This window comes from Amphiprion ocellaris, chromosome 11 (genome assembly GCF_022539595.1).
Source record: "Amphiprion ocellaris isolate individual 3 ecotype Okinawa chromosome 11, ASM2253959v1, whole genome shotgun sequence".
NCBI classification, from domain to species: domain Eukaryota; kingdom Metazoa; phylum Chordata; class Actinopteri; family Pomacentridae; genus Amphiprion; species Amphiprion ocellaris.
The window spans coordinates 6,378,557-6,398,985 of NC_072776.1; the positions used below are offsets into that span (position 1 = coordinate 6,378,557).

Below are 20,429 nucleotides of genomic sequence, written 5' to 3' on the forward strand. Positions count from 1 at the left end.
CCTTAAAAAATAAATCCTAACATTTGAAAGTGGTTGTTATTAAATTCAGACAGTTATGTAGTTGACATTTTAGTGATATCCAGTAATTTTTTTAAATAAGTGATTGTTTCCATAATAAATAATTATAGAATTTGTAAAGACATGATCATAATGAACATAAAAAACATGATTTATTTTTTTTTACTTTTAATAAAAATGTATGCAACATACATCCCATGAACTTCAAAAGTCCCTCAATTATAGATTGATGAAGGTGGTCTGACTCTTCACTGAATTGTACTTAAGGTTTTCCTGTGCATGTTTGTGGTGTTCATGCACAGGAAATCAAAATAGCAAACAAAATAGCAAACAAGTAGGCCCTTGGTAGTCTCTCTCTCCCTCTCTCTCTCCCCCCCCTCTCTCTCTGTCTCTCTCTCTCTCTGTCTCTCTCTACTTCGCTGCTGTGACCTGTGTGCATTCTGATACAGCGGCAGAGACATCAGTGACATCAGTGTCTGCTCCAGTGTCAGGCTTCAGGGTTGTTCTCCAGCAACCAGCCACTCTGTGGGATCATCATGGGAAGCTGCACTTCAGGGTAAGTTGTCAGACATGCATTGTAGAAAGACTTTCATACGCTGCAAAGTAATCTTACAGCATGTAGTATTTACAATCTTAAACTGTATAACTGCTGCAAATACATAATTATTTTTATTTTGAGAAAGATCAAACTGAATTAAAATGACCATTTTAAAAACAGTCATTAAAAATAACATTTGTAAGAAGTCTAAATGCACTTGTCTAACTGAAATGATGTTGCACTTTTTGGAGCTGTGGCAATCAGCTTCTGCATTTGCTTTAGCAAAGGAAACAGCAGTCAGTGGATATAAATAGACTTGGTGTTTGCAAGTGTCTTTATCAGCATACATTCAAACACAGAGAATTACTTTTGCTGTGAGTTACAGTGTGTGTTTATATTAGTATGATCTCACATCTGGATGCATGCAAAGTTCTACGCTGTGTGCCGTTAGTCACCGACATAGACATTTGGTTACAGACAGTTGCAGGTCTGTGTGAAGGGTTTCCTGTTGCAGCACAAGTTTTCATCTGTTAAGCTGTCAAGGAAATACTGCTGTGGTGGTTAAACCTCCACCTCTGAAAAGCTGTTCCAGATATCATTTTCAGATATTTTATGATGTAAAAGACACAAGAAGCTGAGAAAGTGGGAATTAAATCAACATTTTCAGTCGTTTTAACATATTTGTTGTTCTGTATGTGATGCTATATTGTTTACGTGTCCATGTCCTTACTGGGGTCTCATCATTTCACTGTGCTTTGTTGTCAGGCTAAAGAAGAAAAGTAAAGGTAAAATTCCTTTTTCTTATACCATTACAGTCTACATTTATATTACTATTTATATTTATAATATTCAGTGCACATAGTATATAAAAACTGTGCGCAAAATTGTTCTTTCAGGGGATTTTTCACCAGATAATAAAAGCAGAGATAATAAGGTAGGCATCCCTGCATCAATACCTTGTCTATTCCTGTTTCCCATATATCGTCACAGTTATCACGTTGAGCTTCTCATGGGACATTCTGTGCTTTTCTGATAACCCAGTCAGAGGTTAGATTTGCATACTGGATGAGCATTATTGTGAGGCCTCTGTGGTAAAATAAACTGTTTGCTGAAGCACATCCAAAAGTGAGCTGGTTGCTGAAGCACTGTATGGAAATATTCAAATTATGTGAAACACGTCTTCAGGAAAGATGACTGACCGTCTCTTATCTCTTGACAGCCTAACGAGGATGTAACATACGCCTCCATTAACCACAGCACCTCCAAAGGATCGAGAAGAGCCAGAATTAACACTGACGATGATTGTGACTATGCCATAGTTAACGTCCCAGCGGCTCCTCAACCCGACCCTGAGTCCGAGTGCTCGTCCAAAGAGGAATGTGCAGATGATTATGTTCTGATGGGATAAAAAGAAACAAGAGGAAAAGTTCATTTGGGCTACTGCAAGATGCAGGACTAGTAAATCATATCACAAACAGAAAAAGATGCCTAATATCCCGTAGTCTCATGACAAAACTTGTTTGCAGTTGAACAGTCAAGTTAACAGCTGAATCAAGATCTAATCTTGATCATCACAGCTGAAAGCCGAAAAAGAACATTCACACTCGACTGCAGCTGGTTGTGGACGTGTCTATAGATGTTTCTTTCCATTTTTGAGGTAACTTAATCCAGAACACAACTGTGGGGTTCCTACCTCAAAAAACAAACTTGCATGTGATGTCTTTGCTTAAGAAACTCACGAGAAGATGAACTTTTTTTTTTCAAATGTTCCGTGATTCCTGAGACACCATGAAATTAACAAAATACCTGGAAGTAGTCAGTCAAAGGAAGCTGGGCCTGGTGTTCGGACTGGAATAAAAAGGTTTAATCAGTTCTGAACATCTCCAAGAACAGCAACATCTTCAAAACCGCATATTCATCGGCTTCTGAGATGCTACAGCTACTATCAACTGAATGAATGAAAACTCAGTGTGACTTTCAAATTCATCTAAATGCACGAGTTGTCTTTGTCTTTAAAGTCAGCATGTGTGGGACTGGTAATTACCCCATATCACCAAAATATACAGCACAAAGTTTAAGAATTTATACAGTTTGTGTTTTTTTCATGCCTGGATTCATGAAAAAAAGTGGCATTAGCACAAAATCACAATGAATATAGTACTTTCATGCAGCTGATGTTTACACAATACAGTGTTCCCAAAAGATGCAAACCCAGCAGCTTCTGACAAACTGCTGTTAGTTACACATTGACCTGAATGTCTGAGAGACATAAAGCCACTACACGTAGAACTTTTAAATTATTTGATGGCATCTGGTTTTTCTTCTGAAAAAAAATCACCAACATTGATTATCAAGCTCATTTCTTTTTGCTTTCAAAGGGTGTATGTGCAACAAAAATGGTAGAACGACGAGAAGAGAGAAGAAACCCATAAACAGACAGTAGATACTAAGGAAGCACGGTGACTGTCTGTTGGCTAGCGTCAGTATATCTCTATGATTTCCTATTGCAGATGAAGGTTTTGATCTTTGTCTAACAGCTTGTTCACATTGTTGAAACAGAGCCAAAGCTTTGCTCCACCTTTAAGTTTCACAACCGACCCTCATGCTTGAACTATCAACCTTTTATTAACAATGCCAGTAAACCCAAACCTAAAATATTGCACAACTACTTTCACAATGAAATGCCAAAATGTCAATAGAACTTGTGCCATTGTCAAATTTATGATATGAATTTACACAGCATGTAATTCGTAAGAACTACCGGACACTTCCTGAATATGCTAGAAACATATGTTCAAGGCTAAAGAATTGACATGTTTTGTTGTTTTTTTTGTGTGTGTACATTGATGCATCTGACAGAATTATTTATATGTTTGACTGGATCTGTAAGAAAGGGTAGAATAGTGTCATTTACTGTAAGTTGATTTAGTTTCAGTGTAGTTTAATTGATTTGTTTTATTGATTAAATGTTTACAGCACATCGCTTTTGCTCATTATTAGAATCTCAACCTAATCTCTTAAAATGTTTAAAAGAGGTCATAAAAGTAATGTCTTTGTCACGTTGTCGGCTGCTGCTTTACAGTGGAAATCATGTTAATGCGTTCTCCATATTAAAGAGAATCCAAATGAGTCATGTTGATGTAGACAGAAATACATTTGTTAGGCTAAAACAGTTTCCCCTTTTTGTATACAGAAATAAAAACTACTGAGATGATGCTCAGGCAGATTATAGTTGCCGCAGCTTCTAATTCAATAGCAGAATTCATACAGAAAGAATTGGTTGACACTTGTAAGTATCAAGGTCTCCTCTCACATATCTACTATTCATTATTAACTACTGAAATGAACACCACAGCAGTAAAAACTGAAAGCCTTAGTAAACAGGTACAGTACACGGTTTTCATCATGTTTCCATTCTAAGTAATAAGGTTAAAACAAGGGCAAAAACAGTAAAGTTTAGCAGTGACTAATATGAGGTGTCAACTGCAGTCTTAGTCAAATCAAGTGTATATCCTCCAGTCTTAAAGACATATTTTTGTTGCAAAGTATTGTTCCTGTGTAAGATACTTTTTTGAATTGTCCAACTAAGACTGGAACAGTTCAGACACATTTTTGCACACAAAGAGGACCATGGCTTTTATCTTCTACCATTTACATTGGCTATACACGAGAAAGGGACTTCCTCATAGCAAACATAAACAGGAAAACTGTTTAAATGGCACCAGCTTTGTGGTATAGGACAGACTAGAAATATGGCAGACCTTACAGCATTTCTTCATTCAAGTACATATTAACACTAATAAAACACTTCATATTAATTGGATATCTCAACTCAGACTGTTGCTCATGAGCACAATAGGAGACTGTGCTGATGTCCACCAGTAGAGGGCAGGATTTCATTTCTCGGAAATGTGTTTACAGTGACTAAGATTTTTGTTCCATACCCCACTCTTTTTCTTGCTTGTTTGTTTTTCGAATGGTTCATTGCTGATAATAATCAAACAGGTGCCACAAAGGGGATTTTCAACAAAATGTTAGTTATATTTTTGCTGGAAATCAACAAAAGATGTAAAAGTCTACTCAACACAATCTTTTGAAATAGCAGCCACAATGAAAAGCAGTTGAGTGCCATTTAGACTTTGTGTTTCATTCTTGTAACTACTGACACACCCAATGAACAGTGTTTGGGTTCTCTCTATAACACAGCTTTGAATTGAATCTGTGTTCATGTTTTGTCATTTTTATTTACTTTCATTAGTGTTTTTCTCATGTCTTTAGAATTAAGTTTAAAAGAGATCAAAGCATTTAAATGGATTTTAATACACAAAATAACATGGTTACAAATTAAAACATTATCAATAGATCACCAATTTTTTTCCACATTATCTGTTCTCCACTTGGTGTTTGTACCTCCCTAAAAGATGAGTATCTCTATACAGTACATTTATAAATAAGTGTAACCATACATATGTACAGCGGCTGTATTTCATCAGCAACATCAAAAGTCTGTAGTTCTGTGCATGCTGCATCCCGCTCAAGATGCGATCCTTTCAATTTCAGCAGTTTGCATTTGTAGTAATAATTATTAATGTTCTCCATGACGCCCACAGATGGAGCAGTGGGTAGCATGTGCACGGCTTCAGGTACATCCCCTGTTCCACCCAGCAAAGGTTTGTTAGGACAGATTCATACCGAGAGGCTTCCCTCTCCTATCGAAAGCTTTTGATCTGACGCTCCTCATTCTTTACTATTTCTTCAGTTCTCGGTTTCACAGCCTTCAGTTTTCTCACCAAGACCCAAGTGCATTTAGGCAGTCGATGCATGTGCAGAATTATTACGCAAATCAATCTGCAGATCAGTTGTAGATAGAGTTCACACGTTGAATGTAGCTAGCATAGGGCTCCACTTCCTCCACATCCTCCAACTGAAAAAAAAAAAGAAAAAACAGTGAAGTGTCACGAACAAAACTTAACAAGGTGCAGTAAAACACACACAGAACTATAAAATACAAACAGGAAAAATGACCCACCCGTGGATTTTTAGATGGTGATCTGTGTGACTGTCTGCATGGCCTGGCAAACGTTTCACAAACAAATTCAGTGATTCAGCAAAAACAAGAATAGCTTAGAAAGTGGCGACTTTTTTATTAAATCAAATGTCTTACCTTAACGGTAGTAGTTTCTTCTGTGCAAAAAATATGAATCCCGCCAAAAATAGAGTGACTACCACCACAATGAGTATGCCCAGCCATGGAAAATTAGCTGCAGTGAGAGATTAAAGGTTTAACTACAACACGATACAGAACATCTAATTAACACTGAACAAGTCTAAAAACTTCAACGTTCTGCTTCTGTGCTTTTTTTTCTTATGCTATCCAGTCTGCAGCAGTCTGACCTTTTTGGGAGTTTGGTTTCAGAATCTTATCCTCTTCAAATAATGGGTGCCTGATGATACAGGTCAGATTTTGTATATCCATGCCTTCAGGGAGCTCCAGATGACTTTCTACTGTAAAAAATCCATTGGAGTCATGCTGCGTGTTCACAGGCAAGAAGTTTCCTGTGTGACTCCAGCTAATGTTGGCAGCAGGATTTCCTCTTTCAGCTTTGCACACTGCCACCATCTTGTTATCTTTACGCTCTAACCGGATGGATACTTGAGGAGGAACTGAAGCAGGGAAGACAAAACAGGAGAAATACAGTATGGCCTCCCAAACACATCACAAGAAATGTATTCGCAATAATCAGTCAGATTAAGTCATTTTAACTTGCACACCAAAAGTTGTACTTTTCCTTTGTCATAGTTTTCAAATGTCCCTTTTTGAAGGCTTTGCCAAGCAACAGAAAACTAATTTAGTCCCATTTATGTGCTCAAAAAAATTAGTTGGATATCTAAAATTTTAAATATCTGCGTCGGTATATGTAACTAGAGGTAACCAAAATTAGTTGTTTTATCAGATTTTGAAAGTATGACTTGAGTGCAACACATCTTCTAAGAATTTATCCATCTAAAATGATATCTTACCTGTGATAGCTACGAGGATCTCATAGTTTTCATTTCCTCCTGTGTAAACCGATTCACATTTGTAGAGCCCTATATCATCAGCAGAGAAGTTTGGGATGTGCAGGTATGACTGAGCACTGGATGTGTTTCGGAGAGACTTGCCATCATTGCAGGAGTTTTCGCTTCGACCGTCATTGTTAAAGGAAATTCTACACTTTCTGTATTTCAAGTCTAGAGTCCAGATAACAAACAATGTCTCATTCCATGGCTTACTGCTGCATGTAAGGTTACCATCGCTCCCAAGATTGAACGATGTATTTCTTTTCACTGAAAGAAAAGAGAGCACAGTATTATTATTTTTGGTTTGCTGAATGGCCCGAGTTTATTCTGGATGAAAACAATATGGACATTATCCACTAAAATAGACACCAAAAAATAAAACACCGATTTAATTTAACACATAAAACAAAAATAAAACTATAAATAGCACATACAGAATTAAGTTCAGGAATAAAACTGAAATATGTGACAGGATAAAAGGCATTTATAAAATGAATCAGACTTCATCCGGGAGAAAACTTCCTAAAATAGTTCTGATTACATTTTAAGCTGTTAGATGGAAAGCGAAAATTTTACTCAGACTAAGAAAATCCAAAAGTACATTTTATCTTTTCTACAGAAAGACAAAAGCTATAATAATAAAAACTGTCTACATATTTCTTAATCAAAAATAACTTGATTCAAAGCACGTTTTGATTCTTTGTGTTTCAACTAAAAAAAAAGTGTATAAAAGCTAAAATAACCAATGAGAAGGATTCCTGCATATTGTAGTGTTTCACTCTCTATGTCTTTACTAGCCTTACTTAACATGCATTTAATATTTCACTCAAAATGCAAAGAAGCTGGAAAGAAACAGGAAAAAGAGTTTACCATAAGGGGACAGGGTGGTGTTCACAAAAGGGTTTTCTGAGAAACAGAGGTAGATGTAAAGAAAAGGTTAGTAAAATACTGTGATTTTCTTCATGCAGTAAGTAGCAATGAGTGTTTCATTCTAAAGTGTTCAATCAGCAGAGCAGCAACCAGGTGGCTTGTCCGTTAGTAGTTGTTTAGTTAGTTAGATAAGGTGTAAAGTGATGTGATTAAAGCTGGTCTGACAGAACCAATCTGCAGCAGGGCTACATAAGAAATATCCACTAGAAAAACTGCACCTTTCTTGAGCTTTTGTGAAACAAACACACTCTAAGCATTAGCTAAAGCTGTGACATTTCATTGTAAAACTTCACCAACCAGTCTTCCCTATATAGTTAGAAGACGTTTGGAATTTAGGATTCACTGTATTATGCTTACAGAGGGGTTTTCTGGGGTCTGACATTTGTTTACTTTTGATGTGTGAAGGCGAAACACTGTGAACGCAGCGAGGTGGTAAAACCACAGCTCTCGAGCAGAGACCCTACATTGGAAAAAAGCTGCATCATACCGTTACCCTGACCTGAAATCATGATTTCCACAACAGGAACAAGTGGCAGAGCGCTGCTTGTTCATTCTGAAAATATGAAACAACCTTCATATGCATCTGTAAAGTGCCAACTTTTTCCCCTCTCGGCTCCTTCACTTGCCCACCTTCATGTTTTCTCTTTCCACAGACTGTCACACTGTGAGTCACATCACAACTGTTTCACTCTGCTTTCATCTCTGGTTGGTCAACCACCTACACATACAGTTTACATCTTTTCCAAGTACCATCGATTGCACAGTAACCAATCATATTATTGTGGCTTCCCTTATTTGACAATACAACACACGATATTTCATTTAAAGTTAAAAATGACAATACACATTTGTAAAGTCTAAAAATGACTCCATTAAATTCTTGCAAATATGACTTTGCTCGGATATTACTTTTTCAGATGTTCCTTACAAGATCATGATCTTTCTGGAGGTTTTTGACCTTAGGGAACAACTTGTTTTTGTTAAAAACTGTTTCATATCAAGGCGCAACAAAATCTGAAACCACAACAAAGAAGCAAAATGTTAAAATGTTCAAACCTTTCTCCAGGCTCCATGCTGTTTCAGCCAAGAAGGTAAATACGATATAAATCCACATCACGTCTCTCATCTTTGCTTGTCTTCAGGATCCTCTGTAAACGAGTTACCTCTCGTACCATAAAACATCAAGTCTAGTGTTTAACTGAACCCTTAAACCAGCTCTGAATGCTGACTAAAGTAACATCAAACCAACGTGCATGGTTCCTGTGCTATCATTCACCTGACATGTACGATTCTACTTGCAGTATTTACGTCTATCAAGTTTGAGTGCAGCAGCTCCTCCACTCCATTCAGACAAACTCAAAATCCTTGACACCGCTTCGTGGTAAAGAAATATCTAAGAAGTGTGACACATAAATCCCTCCCCTCTTCTTTCTCTTCCCCCTACTCCAAGCTGCTTTCCACTGAAACATCTGCCTTTTTCTCCCGCACAGACAGGATGACGTCTGATAAGTCACAGCATCAGTTTCCTTTCTTGCCAGTCACATGATCATCCTGTTTCAAAGTGCATGTAAGACCACATGAAGCCAGAAAACATCACAAAGCAAGTATAAACTGTGCAGCTCCGGAAGTTAAGGTATACATTAAACATTTAGGGTTAAATTCAAAACATTTATTCACAACTTGTTTCACAAATTTCAACATTCAACAGTGATTACCCAATAGTTTATAGTTTCTCTCTGTATAAATGCCTAACAACCAGGAATACATTCACCAAAATGAAATCTGGTGCAATACTAAAGGCCTCAGTAGCACTCACTCCCTTTTTAAAGGTCATAATGTTCGGTTTTCACTGCAACTCAGACAAGTTCTACTTCTGGTTCTAGCATTTAGTCTGTCCTCTTGATTTATTTGAAACGTGACAGAACATGAGAATATAAATGGAAATGTCCATACTTCGTTAAAACAGTTTAGCAAAAAAAAGGAAAAAAAAACATTATCTCTCATAAATGTAAGATTTATTTTAGCTTTGTTGTATTTGACTGCATGAGTTTTTGCAACATTTTGCTCAGTACTCATTTTACCTGTACAGAAAGATTTCAGAGAGGATATTGTTTTTGCTGAGTAGGTGTAATGTGGTGTCCTATCTGCTCGTGTAAGAACATCGTGCTGATGAATGCTCACACAGTGCACAGCTGCCTAACTGCAGTTACTGTGGGTGCAGGCGTTATTACTGAATCCATCCCCACTTTGCACATCAGAGATAAACTGTCAGCAGCACATCTGTTGTGTCATTTCGGTCAATGTGGTTAAGATCTGCGAGCTGAATGCGGAGTTTGTGGTTCATCAGCACATCTTGCAATGAGCCATGATATTAACTGCCCCATTTAAAATCAGAAAGGGCGGATGAACAATAAAAACGCAGCTTTTCCCTTTCTTGTTTGCACTTTCAGTCTGATTGTGAATGTTGGAAACAAAAAAAACATGAACAGAAACACACAATGCATACCCATCAATTGCAAAAAGGTCATTAAAAATATTCTCGAACAATCACATAAATCAACTCCCATCTAAACAAACTTGACGTATTTGTATCCCCTCATAAAATCCGTAGGAGCGGATGGTTTGAGAATTCTTAAGAACACTCATGTGAGGAAGCACCATCTGCAAGAATCTAGGTTAACAGCAGGCAGAAGCAGTTCTTCTTTTTATGAAATCTAATATTAGACAGTGTTTATTTTACATATAGGTAGCAGAAGTTCAGCTGACAGTGAGCTGGCACACTTGGGGAGGGAACTAGCTTTTCCACAGACATTGCAAAACCTGCCAGCCGTCAAGTAATGCTGCTTCAGTCAGCTGTTTTATCCAAATATCGAAATCCAAAAGGGGGAAGAAAAATAATAAAAAAGCTGATTAGGGACTTTAAGGGGGAGAAGCATAACCCTGTGTGTCACATTGTGTGCATCTGTGTGTGTGTGTGTGTGCGCACATGCATGCAGTGTTTCCCTTTGATAAAACCGACTTCCTGTTGATGTCAAAATCAACCTTTTTTAGCTCCTCAAAAATATGCTCTGAAGGGTAGAGGAAAAAATACACACAAACTGAAATGACAAACGCACTCCAGACTTTAAGTGCTAGGATGGTTCCACTTTTTGTTTTTTTTTTTTTATTCCTCAAGTTTTGTGCATCAGCAATTTCTTTTATATTTAACTTAAGTGGGTTTAGATCAGTTTAGATGGAACTGAATGGAGTTACAGCCTCTTCAACACATGTGGCCCAAAGTTTAGGGTTTCAAAAATTATTGGACAGATCACAATTGTTAGCACAAAATTATTAAATTTGATATTTTTCTGGGGAGCACATTGGACAATTAAGTAATTCAAAATCTTTATTCTGAAAATATGTTATTGCTTCAGCTACAAGCTCAGGATAATTGTATTTTTATAAGAAGAAGGATTTTTGATAAATAAATAAACAAATGCGGCCTTATGAAGTGAAAGCCTCTGAAATAAATACAATAGTCCTTTAAAAATGTGATTGTTAAAATAAAAATCTACTTTTTTAAATTACTACATCTATTGACGTCTGCAGTAATTGAACAGATGCAGGAGATGACTCCTCCCACTTCCGTCAGGCTCCGGTCTCCATGGATACAATAGTAAATACCCCAGAGTTCTTAGCTTTCTCTGTCGTTGGTTAAGGGAGGAAAAAATGTGTTTTTCCATTTCATTACGAAAATGAGCACATCTGTCAACCACAAGATGACTAAGACAAATGACGGCGGTAAAGTTGTCAGACGGGAGCGTGCTTATGACCACCTGTATGGTGAGTAAATGTAGAAAAGCTAAAGCGAAGTGACGGTGGAAACTTGCTAGCTGACTCGGTTAGCATTAACTGAACTGTTTGCCACAGATCCGGTTTACACGGTGTCATCGGAGGCAGACCACGCCAGGGCCAACGTCAAAGCCTTTACCTCGAAGAACCGAATAGTGAGTTACACCCATACATGCATTACAGAAAAACATCGCTTCTGTTGGTAATCAGAGAGGGATGTAACTGTCAAATATGAGTATTTTCTCAAATGTTAACCATTTTAGCAGCTGTTCTTTTTTTTTTTTTTTTTTTTTTAAAGGCATGCTATGTTGGGTTAAATGATATACTATGGTTTTATTTTGTTTAAGGTTTAATGCACACAATTTTGTTCAAGCATGATAATCTACCTGGCTTCACTCTCATAAGGTCAGACAGAGATGCTAAAGCTGGTGGCAAGAAGAAAGGAGGGGGTCTGGCTTTATTTGTTAACCAGAGATGGTGTAACTCCTCACGTGTAACTGTTAAGGAGAAATTGTGTTGTCCAGATATTGAACTGTTGGCAGTTGCCCTGCGGCCATATTATGTTCCAAGGGAGTTCAGTCATATAACAATACTTGTATATATCCCACACAAGGCAACTGACTTGGTTCCGTGTGATGTTGTGCATGATACTGTTGCTAGGATACAGATTCACCATTCTGAGACACTGTAATAATATCAGGTCATTTCAATCATGTCAGCCTCTCCTCTCACCTGACTGGATTTACACAGTTTAACTGTCTTACCAGAGAAAATAAAACCCTAGACCTGCTGTATGCCGATGTGAAAGAAGCTTACAGAGCTACTGCTTTACCACCACTGGGCAGGTCAGATCATAACTTGGTTTATCTGCAGACCTGTTACAAACCTTGTGTACTGAGACAGCCTGCAACTAAAGTCAAAATCAGAAGATGGACTCCTCAAGCTAGTGAAGCTCTAAGGGACTGCTTTGAATCATAAGACTGGAATGTGCTGCTGGAGACAGATGAGGACAGTATGAACATTGACAGACAGGTTCATTGTTTTACTGAGTGCATCAACTTCTGTAGAGACACAGTCATACCTGCAAAAACTGTTCGCCATTTCCCCAATAACAAACCCTGGATCACAAGCGACATAAAGGCAATCCTCAACCAGAAAAAACAAGCTTTTAGAGATGGTGACAAAGAACGGCTCAAAGAAGTACAACATGAGTTGAAGAAGACTGAAGATGGCAAAGATGGAATACAAAAGAAGATAGAGAGGAATTTTCAACACAGCAACATCCATGATGTGTGGAGAGGAATCAGTACCATCTCTGGACATAACAAAAAGAAAAGGGAGCCAATAGTGGGTGATGGAACTCAACCTGTTCTTCAACAGATTTGACACAACTACTTCCACTGCTGCCCCTCCTTCTTAGCATATGGAAATCCCCACTATAGCTCCTTCTTCTCCTACGCATCTCCACAGCTGCAGCCACTTCCCTTCTAGCACCTGTAACCTTCTCTGTCACAGAGACAGGGCTGATGTTGGAGCTTGGGAGACTATGCTCTGGGAAGGCAGCTGGCCCAGATGGTGTGTGTCCAAGTCTGCTTAAAGACTGTACCGCACAACTGTGTCAACCTCTCCACAGGCTCTTCAACCTGAGTCTACAGCTGGGATGGGTGCCTGCTCTATGGAAAACCTAATCGACATACCAGCATCCAGCATGCCAACAGCCCATTCTTGTCTGCCTCTCATCATCTGTGTCATTGTCTAATTTGAATAACATTGCCATTTTAAGATGGTCTTTCGTCACTGGAGTGCCTGTATGATCTTTGACACCGTCTGATCAGTCCTTCAAAGCCACACATGACCAGGACAGGATGGGGATTAACTCAGTAGTCTTGAATTAATCACCAACTGAACAACTCAAACCCTTTTGGTGTGCAGTTGTCTAAATGTAACCCTTTTCAAATGGAAAAAATAGATACTAGATTCTTAAATTTCAGGCAAAAATCAGCAAAAAAAAAAAAAAAAATCTGCATGCTGCATTTATATTTTTGTTGACTGTATTCTTTCATGTTTTGAATGATGTGCATGACTCACAAGCAAGTAATAATTTAATATGTTTCTGTTTACTTCTCATCCTCTAGGCCAGGGGTGTCAAAATCATTTTAGTTCAGGGACCACATACAGCCTAAATTGATCTCAAGTAGGCAGGACTAGTGAAATCACAGCATAATGTATAAATAACCACAACTTGAAATATTTCCCATTGTTTTTGTTATGGCAAATGCAAAAGGCTCAAAAGAAGGAAATGAAAGAGCAGACAGAATAAACATTTTTACAATGCTTCATTTACAACAAAAGTCAAACTACAAATATAAACCCGAACTAATAACCCAGAAATGGAAATAAAAATACTATCAAAGATGGAATGGAGCTTTATACCCACTAGAGGGTCGGAGGTATAACTACATGTATACAGAAACTGAAACTATGATTAATACACGTATGGTATAACCAAGGTAGGATAACAACTCAAAAATATTAAACTAAACAAAAGCCTAGACTACAGAATTCCCCTGAAACAAAACCCAAGACTAATGGCTATTTTACACTAAACATAAAATACAATAAACAGAAGTCTAAACACGGAACGCTAATTGGAAAATTCTACATGTAAAACAACTGCATAAACAAATAGTCTGGTGTTACTAGGGCTCGAAAACTTAGCTGACTTGATTTGGGGAAAAGTCCAACTAGGGCCTGACTTCATCCAGCTCACTTGCTCCCAGATGTTCGACACAGAGTTGGTGAATTGGCAACTGAGGAATTAGGAAGGGGCAGGTGTTCCAGGTGGTGTTGACATTCTAGGAGTAAGGCTGTTGTTTTCCCCACTACTCCCAGCACTGACTGGAGATTAGACAACGGTGAAGTCTGCTTTTATGTAGAAGCCAGAGTGAGCAATCAGGTGGCTCCCAGCTGCACCTCATCTGCTGATTGCCACGAGCCACACCTGCCGCCAGCTTCACGCCACACACACCTAGGAGAGAGAGAGAGAGAAAGCAGGGCCGGAGGACGAGAGAGTACTACCACAGCCACAGCCTTAAGCTGTGGCTGTGACAGTTTTAGTGCAAAACAGTGCATTCTGAAAATGTTCACATTTAATGAACTATGTTTTTACAAAACATTATGAACAACCTGAAATTTTCTAAGAAAAATAATTGTACAAAAAGTTCAGTTTCAACAGTATTATGCCTCAGTGTATTATTTACACATGTGTATTACAACTTACAGATCACAATGTGTCTACAAAAGCACCAAACATTTAGTTACAGGTATCTGGAACTGAAGAATATAGTATTTTACTTTATGATCAAAACAACATGTCAAGGTCTAGAAATTATTTAAAATGTACAGTTTTACAAATTTACAATATCTCCACTGTAATTTTTACACTTTGCAAAGGTATCCCGAGGGCCATAATGGACACCCCTGGTGGGCTGGTTTTGGCCCACGGCCGTATGTTTGACACCTCTGCTCTAGGCACAAGTCTCTCTGTGGCCAAACTCTGACCTATGACTTTTAATGTTTCCAGGTTACTGTTAAATTATGAACAAAAATATATATATATGTTTCTCTCTGCCTTACTCAGAGGAAAATGCCTGAGTTTGCATCTATGTTCAGTGACCAGCCGCGCTTTACTGTTAAACTGGATCCTGTACAACCAGTACCAGCTTTTATTGATCACCAATGGCGAGGCCACACAGAACAGCGAAAAGAGGTGCTGCTGCAGCTGGCTGGGTAACACAACACGCACAATTTTAACAGGCAGCAACAGTTACTGAACTGAATTAATTCAAGCTTTAATCTTTTACTCATTGCAAACATAAATTGTATTCTTTAACATGTTTAATAGTTTGTTTGAGTGATTCTTATCTTCTTCTTAACAGACTTAATCCAAATGCTGAGGCATGGCTGAGAAGGAAGGAGTGTCATGTAACCGGAGCTGATAACTGGAAATACTTTAAACGGTTTGATTTGACAGGATACAAAACTGATACTGTGATTCTGGTGGAATACAGTTCAGAAGTCATCTTTTCCTGACATAAGATAAAAGCTGTGCTGTACAGATTTCTGTAAATTCTGACATTGTCTCTCACATAGGTGATTTATTCTGTTCCCACTTTAGCCCTCTGATTCCTTTTGCACAGCAGCTTGGCCCGGATGTAATCTTTGCACTGCCAAAGTAAGTTCAACGGGTTCTTCAGGTTGTTGGTTTTGCTGTGACCTTTTTGGTTAGCTCAGTAGCCGCATTCTCTCTTTGTGTCACCTCAGAGAAGACTTGGTAACTGTAAAGAAAGTGGTGCAACAGCCTACTCACGTCACTGTAGGCGTCCAGACAGACTACAGGGAAAACGAAACACAAACAGATCCATACAGCCCGGAGTATGTGGTGCAACCCGGGACGACTGCCTCTAAACTCCTCCAGCTGGCACCGTTGTCTTGGGGTACAAGATCTTTAGCTGTTCTACACTATATTATATTGTTAAAGCCTTCCTGCTGTGCAGCTAAAAGGTCTACCTGCACCTTATGTGTATTATGTCTTCCACAGGTCGTGGTCTCCCTGCAGGCCTAGCAGAAGTGGAAATGATCGAGCGAACACGTGCCAAACAAGCTTGGGAGGCCAGACTTCCTCCGCTGAGTGACCTGAGCCAACTTGACAAGAGGAGGCGCATGGTGGTGGAAATGAAGGCGAAAGAGTGGGCTTTCAGAGAAGGAGAAATCCAGAAGTGGGTGGTGCTGCTATTCAAACTTTTTTTTTTAAATCTCTAACTGAAAAAAGACAGAAATAGTGAAGTAAACTACTACTCGTGTAAAATTGTGTTGCTACAATATTTGGCTGAACTTGGGCAACCTGTTCATCTTGAGCAAATAATGTTAAATAGTAGGGGTTGAATTGTCATTGTCTCAATTCCCATTTGCTGCTCTCATCAGATACATTTATGATAAACTTAATTTCAGTTTTGTGTCAATAGCTTGTTTCTGCTGTCCCCAAGTAGCCGAAAATAGTAAATAACAGCATGCATCATTCGCTATAAATGGAGTGAGTGTATGCTGACACAAGGAACTGAAGTTCTTCCATCCCACAGTCATATACTTCTTGGGTGTAATGTGTGTGCAAACTTTGGTAGTAGCCCAGATTTGTTGGTTTTGCCCTATTAAGTAATACTGGAAAACCACACTTTGATGCACCTTCAGTTTTCACCATGCAAAAAAGGTCCTTCTGCAACTTTATGTGGATTATGTCCAGGTTGCAAGAGGCTCGTCTTGCTGTGCTGAAGGACCAGCTGAAGCAGAGAGATGAGGCTCAGAAAGATGTCACAAATGAGAGATTGAAACAGATATATTATAAGCACCAAAAAGTCAAGGAGACCAAGATGGAAAAAATCCAAAATGATTACGCCCGCTGTAAGACAACCACCATCCTTGTTTTACCAATACATTTTGATCTTAAGTGTAATAATCTAGTCTTTGTTTCACTCACTTGTCTCTCCTTTTTCATTATTTTAACTGTAGCACTGAGAAGATTGGAAGCTAAGAGGAGAAATGTCGAGGGGAAGCTGGAGCGACGTAGCTTTGATTCTCGGATATATTCCCTTCAGACACATACAAACAAGAACACCAGCAACAATGAGTTAAAAAGCTGCTACTTAGACACATATGAAGGTCTGCATCCAAACCCTTTTGAACAAGTAAAACTAAGCAGCTAATTTTCATTATAGAATCTCAGAGACAATGGTTGTTGAGGTCATTTTTAACTCTCTGTCAATCATAGGCTTGCTAGAGCTAGAGGCAAGTCTCAATGCCTCGGTCCACAAGTCAGCGGTGAGAAGACCCAAATCCAAAATCATCAAACCTGTGATCAAGCCACCTGTGGACAAAGCCATGGAATTGTTGGAGAAATACAGGGTAAAGTAGAAAAAATATGTTCAATAAGCATGTAAGTTAAGTTTCAAATATAGACGGACAAGCAATTCTGGCTCAACAGGGCCTGAGAGAGGAGGTGAACAAGCAAAAGGCCTTGCGTTTTCCTGTCAAAAAGGAGAAACCTGTTCCTCGCCCTGTCACCCCCACAGTGGAGAAGCCACCAGAGGTCAGCTGGGTTCTTTAACTGTAACTGATTCGTAACTTGTTAATCTTACGTATGTTACACCATAGGTCCTTTTTGTTAACTGATTTACATATCTGTCTTTAGGGGGATGAGGAGAGCGAGCTTGCAGTAATCCATTTACAGAAAGTACTGAGAGGAAGAAGCGTCCAATATGAGGTCTGGACATCCTGGGATTTTTTTTTTTTATTTCCCTGAAGTACTACTGAAAAGTTTGCCTGTCCTTCTTATCTTAAGCACTTTGCTATTCACTTCTGTCTGTGTTTTGTATTACAGATGTTTAAGGGTAAGGAGAAACATCTGGATCTCATCCAGGAGCTGCGGTCTGTCCACGCCCTGCAGGAAGATGGGCAGAAGCAACACAAAGCAGATGAAGACCTCATAATGAACCTGAAGAAACAGAAAGACAACCAAAGACACAAGGTAGAATATACAGGCATGGCCACACATCTACAATGTTACAAACTTCAAACAGTCTTACTACACCTTCTATTTTTCTTGCCAGATTTGTCGAGAGGAGGCATCTCAGGCCAGTGTGGTAGATGCAGAGCTAGGACAGCTGTTTGACACTTGGTCCAAGGAGCTGATTCGTCTCCAGGAGGAGCGCAGGATTCATGCCTTTACTCTGCTGGCTGAGAGAGAACGACGTATACGGGAGGCTGAGGAGAGTGGAAGGAGACAGGCGGAGGAGCGTAGACTCAGAGAAGAAGATGAGATCTTTAAACAAGTATGTACATACAGTATGTACATTGCAAAGTAAATAACTATAACAGCATGTGTGCAGGCGAGAAGATCATGGTTTTTCTGCTCAACACTGTGTCCTAGGTGGTGCAGGTACACCAGGAAAGTGTGGATTTGTATTTGGAGGACATCATCTTGGGGACTTTGGATCAGGTGGCCGAACAGCAGGCCAGAGAGGAGATCCACAAGAGGGCAAAGGAGGTCAACGACGTTGCTTATGCCATGGAAGAAAGGTAACGGACACCTCAGTATGTCTGTCGACTCTTTGTATGCAGAAATTCAAGCCCACAGTAATAATGGAGAAATATAATTTGTGTGTGTGAATAGCCGGAACAATCTTCAGTCAGAGGAGATTGTGTCAGAGCTGGTGTACAGCTTCCTTATCCCAGAGGGCCAGAAGACCAGCTTCAGGCAAAGAGGTTTGAAGGATTTGTTGTTCTACTGTATGCACATGTTTGGTTTCATAGAGTAGATTTTCATTACCAGAAATGAAAGAGTTGACAATATTTGTAGCAACAAGTAAAAGCCTGTTCATAGCACTGCATGACTTAGAATAACAAAAACAAAGGCATATGCCACGTAAGTGACAAAATAAAGGCATAATCTTACCTCAGGTGTCTAATCTTAATACTTTTTCTTGGTGCTGCTCTGCCCAGTGCACCAGAAGCAGCACAGACACTTGCTGGCAGCTCAGAGCATCATTCAGGGGACTTCTGGGATCCTTCCTAGTACTCCGGGAGCCTCACAGTTGACCTGTCCTGGTATTAAAGCCTCCAGTCAAGTCGTCGAGGAGATGATCAGCCAAGTGGAGCAGGGAAAGGAAGCAGAGCAGGACCACACTCAACCTGAGGAAAGACAGTCCTAAAATATTAAAAATATACTGCTGTGTGATTTGATGTACTGTCTTATTATTAAAGTTTGTCATTATTTGACAGATTTTTACAGAGGGATTTGTTGACACAGAAAAAAAAATTCCCCAACGGTAAAGATGTTCTCCAGTCCTTATAACATAAGTTACTTTCTTTCATTATCGTACACCTTGATGTGTATGATGTACATACAGCTAAAACTAATGCTCTCAAATACAACAATCGTGAAATAAATCCTTCCTTCGTCAGATTGATCCAGTTTGTGTTGTTGAGAAGTGTTGATTCAAATGGATGGCCACTGTAGTGGTGCTGTTTAACTGTATTACACTAAACAAAGAAATGTTTCTATAATAGAAATGCACATATCTATCCGTTGTATACAATCATCTCTAACTGTGAAACAATAAATTATAACAGTACCACAAACTATACAGCATCCAAATGTATCACAAAGTTGAACCAACAACTCTCTAAAACACTCACATAAAAAAAACACATTGCAGTCTCTATGAAGTTATGATTTATTGGAGGACTGTTGATAGACTGCAGTAATTTTATCCAGAGATGTGAAAAAATAAGTGCAATCCATGGAAGTTGTTGGGTTTTTTTTCGATATACACTACCAGTCAAAAGTTGGGACACACCTTCTCATTTAATGGTTTGTCTTTATTTTCATGACTATTTACATTGTAGATTCTCACTGAAGGGATTAAACTATGAATGGACACATTTGGAATTATGTAGTAAACAAAAAAGTGTGAAATAAGTCAAAACATGTTTAATATTTTAGATTCTTCAAAACTGCCACTCTTTGCTTTCATTACTGCTTTGCACACTCTTGGCATTCTCTCAATGAACTTCATAAGGTGGTCACCAATTAGGCCTGCTATATATTTGGCACATACACACAACATGTATTCATTGTTTTTCCTCTATTTTTTTATTCACTTGCTTTTTTTGTACTATTTCAATTCTTTATTTCACTTTGTATATATTTTTAGATTTATTTATTTCAGATTGCACTATGCTTGATGTGTTGGCTATATTATTGACCTAATATTCATGCCAGTGAAGCACACTGAAGTGATTTGAACCGAGCTCTTTATATCTTGACATGATCATGCCACACTAGGGGTGGACTGGGGCAAAAAAGTCAGCCCTGGCATTTTTGGCCCAGACCATTGCCCACAAAATTATTGGTTGACTGAATGCAAGGACAAAAACTCACAGAAAGGTTGGATTTTCAGAACAAAAATTCAAAAACATCTTTAGACACCTATACAAA

At 38.7% G+C, this 20,429-nt stretch overlaps 3 protein-coding genes across 4 annotated transcripts; 2 read left to right on the forward strand and 1 right to left on the reverse strand.

Moving 5' to 3' along the window:
- The first annotated feature begins 446 nt into the window (after positions 1-446).
- si:ch211-214p13.7 (uncharacterized) lies at positions 447-3,536 on the forward strand. Its single transcript, XM_035954808.2, has 4 exons — positions 447-574; positions 1,322-1,341; positions 1,453-1,490; positions 1,776-3,536. Exons 1-4 carry the CDS (start codon positions 555-557, stop codon positions 1,962-1,964), a joined length of 267 nt encoding a protein of 88 aa, XP_035810701.1. The 5' UTR covers positions 447-554; the 3' UTR covers positions 1,965-3,536.
- Positions 3,537-4,852: 1,316 nt separating this feature from the next.
- On the reverse strand, positions 4,853-8,982 carry si:ch211-214p13.9 (cell surface glycoprotein CD200 receptor 1-A). Of its 2 annotated transcripts, XM_023284716.3 has the most exons (7): positions 8,603-8,982; positions 7,487-7,522; positions 6,578-6,883; positions 5,951-6,220; positions 5,721-5,817; positions 5,586-5,628; positions 4,853-5,480 (listed from the first exon to the last, which is right to left on the reverse strand). In XM_023284716.3, exons 1-7 carry the CDS (start codon positions 8,670-8,672, stop codon positions 5,412-5,414), a joined length of 891 nt encoding a protein of 296 aa, XP_023140484.2. In that variant the 5' UTR covers positions 8,673-8,982; the 3' UTR covers positions 4,853-5,411. The 2 variants fall into 2 exon arrangements, with proteins under 2 accessions (XP_023140484.2, XP_054871053.1); XM_055015078.1 differs by lacking the exon at positions 7,487-7,522.
- Positions 8,983-11,188: 2,206 nt separating this feature from the next.
- On the forward strand, positions 11,189-19,166 carry cfap91 (cilia and flagella associated protein 91). The gene is made up of 17 exons (XM_023284711.3): positions 11,189-11,368; positions 11,456-11,532; positions 15,018-15,166; positions 15,316-15,396; positions 15,555-15,611; positions 15,701-15,873; positions 15,978-16,155; positions 16,677-16,834; positions 16,943-17,092; positions 17,202-17,335; positions 17,415-17,519; positions 17,622-17,693; positions 17,811-17,957; positions 18,040-18,261; positions 18,360-18,508; positions 18,603-18,694; positions 18,932-19,166. The coding sequence occupies exons 1-17, from the start codon at positions 11,281-11,283 to the stop codon at positions 19,138-19,140; spliced, it is 2,241 nt and encodes a 746-aa protein (XP_023140479.2). The 5' UTR covers positions 11,189-11,280; the 3' UTR covers positions 19,141-19,166.
- Positions 19,167-20,429: the final 1,263 nt, after the last annotated feature.